Source organism: Trichechus manatus, unplaced genomic scaffold (genome assembly GCF_000243295.1).
Source record: "Trichechus manatus latirostris isolate Lorelei unplaced genomic scaffold, TriManLat1.0 scaffold00141, whole genome shotgun sequence".
In the NCBI taxonomy this organism is placed as follows: Eukaryota; Metazoa; Chordata; class Mammalia; order Sirenia; family Trichechidae; genus Trichechus; species Trichechus manatus.
Window position 1 is genome coordinate 4,731,308 of NW_004444077.1, and position 3,225 is coordinate 4,734,532.

Consider the following 3,225-nt stretch of genomic DNA (forward strand, 5'->3'; position numbering starts at 1 on the left):
TCCACCTTCCCTATCTTTGTGTCTGATTTCTTCCTCCTTCAAGGTTATCCTTTATTTTTATGTAGTTAGAATAATAATAAAAGCTAATGATTACTGAGCCCTAGCCATGTACCAGGCAATGTTCTCTCAGTGAATCCTCACAACAACCCCAGGCAGCAGGCACCATCATGATCCCCATTTTAAGATAAGTAAACTAAGGAATAAAGAAGTTAGGTGATTTACCTCGAGTCACAAAACGAACATGGTGGAACCAGGGCAGGAAGCCAGGCAGACTTTATGCTCCAGATGCCTGAGTGTGTGTGTGTTTGTGTACCATGTGTGTGGCGTGGTATGGGTAGTGTGTTTGTAGTGTGCTATGTGTGTAGTATGGTTAAGCACTCAACTACTAGCTGAAAGGTTGGGGGTTCGAACTTACCCAGAGGTGCCTCAGAAGACAGGCCTGGCAACCTGATGCCAAAAGGTCCCAGCTTTCAGAACTCTATGGAGCAGCTCTACTGTCCATACACAGGGTCACCATGGGTTGGAATCAGCTCTGTGGCAACTAACGACATGTGTGTAGTACCTTTGTGTTGTGCTGTATTGTGTGTGTAGTGTGTGTGTGGTGTCGTGTGTGTAATGTATTTGTGGTGTGTTGATTTATGTGTGTGCAGTGTTTGTGGTGGTGACGTATGCAGTATATTTGTGGTGTGGAGTGTTTGTGGTATCTATGTGTTTGTGGTGGTAGTAGTGTGTGTAGTGTGGTGTGTGTGTGTGTGTGTGTAGCGGGGATCAATGGAAGAGAATGTGAAATGTTTGTTCCCGCCCCATCGCTGAGGCCCCTACAGAGTTACCAATCTTCCCCCGCTGCAGGCCTTGCTAACATGAAGATATCCATTCCTGACAGCCCTCAGGGGAGGGGGAGAAAGCAGCAAGGAGGTCAAAGCAGGAGCATGAGTGAGAAGCAATTGAATTGACCTCTTCTGTCCCAGGCCTTTCCTCATTCAGTTCTGTCCTTGGTCCTTGTATGCACGAAGCTCTCAACACTCCACTGAGAGTGTCTGCCAAGTCCAGTGCCTGTGCTCCCTGGAAAACGCCCTCAGTACCTGTAGGTGTCCCCTGACCATCCTGAGCCAAGCGTGCTGAGGGGCTTCTTGTCCAGAGGATGAAGCTCCACAAGCCGTGTGCTGTTGATGAAAACAGGGCTTCACGGCCCAGCAGGCTGGCTGGTCTCATCCTTTGAGCAAATCTGCTCCCACGGCTTCCTGGCTTTGTTGCCCCAGCTGGTGTGCCTCAGATCCAGGGTAGAGAGCATCTGCCTGGAGAGGGTGCTGGTCCTTAATAGCAGGTGGGGCTTGGCTCTGCAGGCCCTCGTCATGGCCACCCTTGGAAGCTTCCAGAAAGCAGTGTGGTGGGCTCTACAGGGCCAAGAGGATCCTCTTGTATTCCCTGAGGAAGTTCTGGTTCAGGAGCCCATAAACGATGGCATTAAGGCAGCTGTTGAAATAAGCCAAGAAGTAGCTGGCGTCAAAGAGGCCCCTGGGATCTGGGAATTCGTTTCCTCTGGGTTGATGGCAACAGTGAGGCCAATGCAGTTCAGCAGGGCGCAGCAGATGGCGAAGATCACAAACACTGCGAACATAGTGAAAAAGCTCCGGACGTTGCTTGCTCTCCAACTTGGCCTTCCTGTGGGTCTGGAGCACCAGCATCCAGATGAGCAAGTAACAGAAGGACACCACAGTGATGGGGAGGAGGAAGTGGACGACCACCACAGCCACAGTGTACTGGGCACTCGCTGCCTGGATGAAGGTGCAGGAGTAGATACGTGGGTCATATTCCAGCGACGCCACAAAGAAGTTGGGCTCCAAGGCCACGATGGTGAGGAGCCAGACCAGGCAGATACAGAGCGGCATGTGCCAGGGCTGGTATATCCAGTGGTAGGACTTGCTGTGGCAGATGTAGCAATAGCAGTTAACGGCAATGGCGGTGATGTTGAAGACAGAGCCGATGACGCTCAGGCCCATCACAAAGGCACTGGCCTTGCAGTGCGCCTCCCCCATGGAAGATGGCCACAGGGATTAGTGGGTAGGGATACAAGGCAACCACCAGGTCAGCCAACACCAGACTCACCAGGAACAAATTACCTGGGATAGGAAACAAGGAACAAGAGTCAGCATGAAACCCCAAGATTTCTATTCTATAGAATATCCCATCCTTCACTGAGTTATTTTTTGCACTGGGAGTGGAAACTGTTAGAGACACAGAGTTCAGGGTTCAAACTGCTTTTCTGCTACTTACTAGCTGCATGACTGAGGCCAAGTTACTTAGGCTCTCATTTTCTCATTTGTAAAATAGGAATAGCTATACTGCCTTGCGGAATCCATGGCTGGTATAAACGGTTAATGCACTCAGCTACTAACCAAAAGACTGGAGGTTCAAGTCCACTCAGAGATGACTCAGAGAAAAGGCCTGGCGATCTCCTTCCAAAAAGTCAGTCATTGAAAAGCCTATGGAGCACAGTTCTACTCTGACACACATGAGGTCACCATGAGTTGCGGTTGACTCGACGGCAACTGTTTTTTTTTTTCAGTGTAGCTGTGAAAATTAAATGATGATGTAAAGTGTTGGAGATACAAAGGGTGCCCAGATATGATCATTATTTTCATGATAGCCACAGATGCTCAGAGGCTTTGTATCATTTAAGCTTCAGCAAGGATTCTGGAAAAGGAGAATCTGAAAACCAGGAATGTGGATTTATCACTCCCCACCCAGACTCCTCGCATGTCTATTTGACAGTCTCCTTTTGCGTCTTCTTCCCACTGGTCAACAAGCTACTTTCTAAATGTCTTTAAGTCGTTTTTCTACATGTGAATTGCCTTTTCAGCTAGAGTAGAAAGATTTTAAGAGTGGGAACTCTGTGTTTCCAGTATCCCACTGGAGTGCCTTATCTGGAGCCTACACTCCTCCATGTCGTCATATTGCCAGACACCTGGTGTGTCCCTGCCTGGTGACAGCACAGAGTCTCAGTCCTGTGGAGGGGATAGGGGCTGTCTGTACTCCCTGTCTCTGCCTCTACGGGGCCTCCCTGCTTTGCCTGCACATTTCCAGGGTTTCTGAATTGTCTCTCCTCTGAACGGAGCTTTCTCCAGCATCATCAAGCTCAGTCAAGCAGAGAAAGCCTCAGGAAACCACAACAGCCATTGATTAACATGCTTCAGGCCAGAGTCTTAGAGAGAAGTCAGCGCTTCA

At 49.3% G+C, this 3,225-nt stretch overlaps 1 protein-coding gene across 1 annotated transcript; it reads right to left on the reverse strand.

Annotated features, from left to right (window-relative positions):
* Positions 1-1,208: 1,208 nt before the first annotated feature.
* On the reverse strand, positions 1,209-2,945 carry MTNR1B (melatonin receptor 1B). The gene is given in 5 exon segments (XM_004391269.1): positions 1,209-1,516; positions 1,519-1,643; positions 1,645-2,037; positions 2,039-2,120; positions 2,936-2,945. Coding segments are annotated over 5 exon segments (918 nt in total).
* Positions 2,946-3,225: the final 280 nt, after the last annotated feature.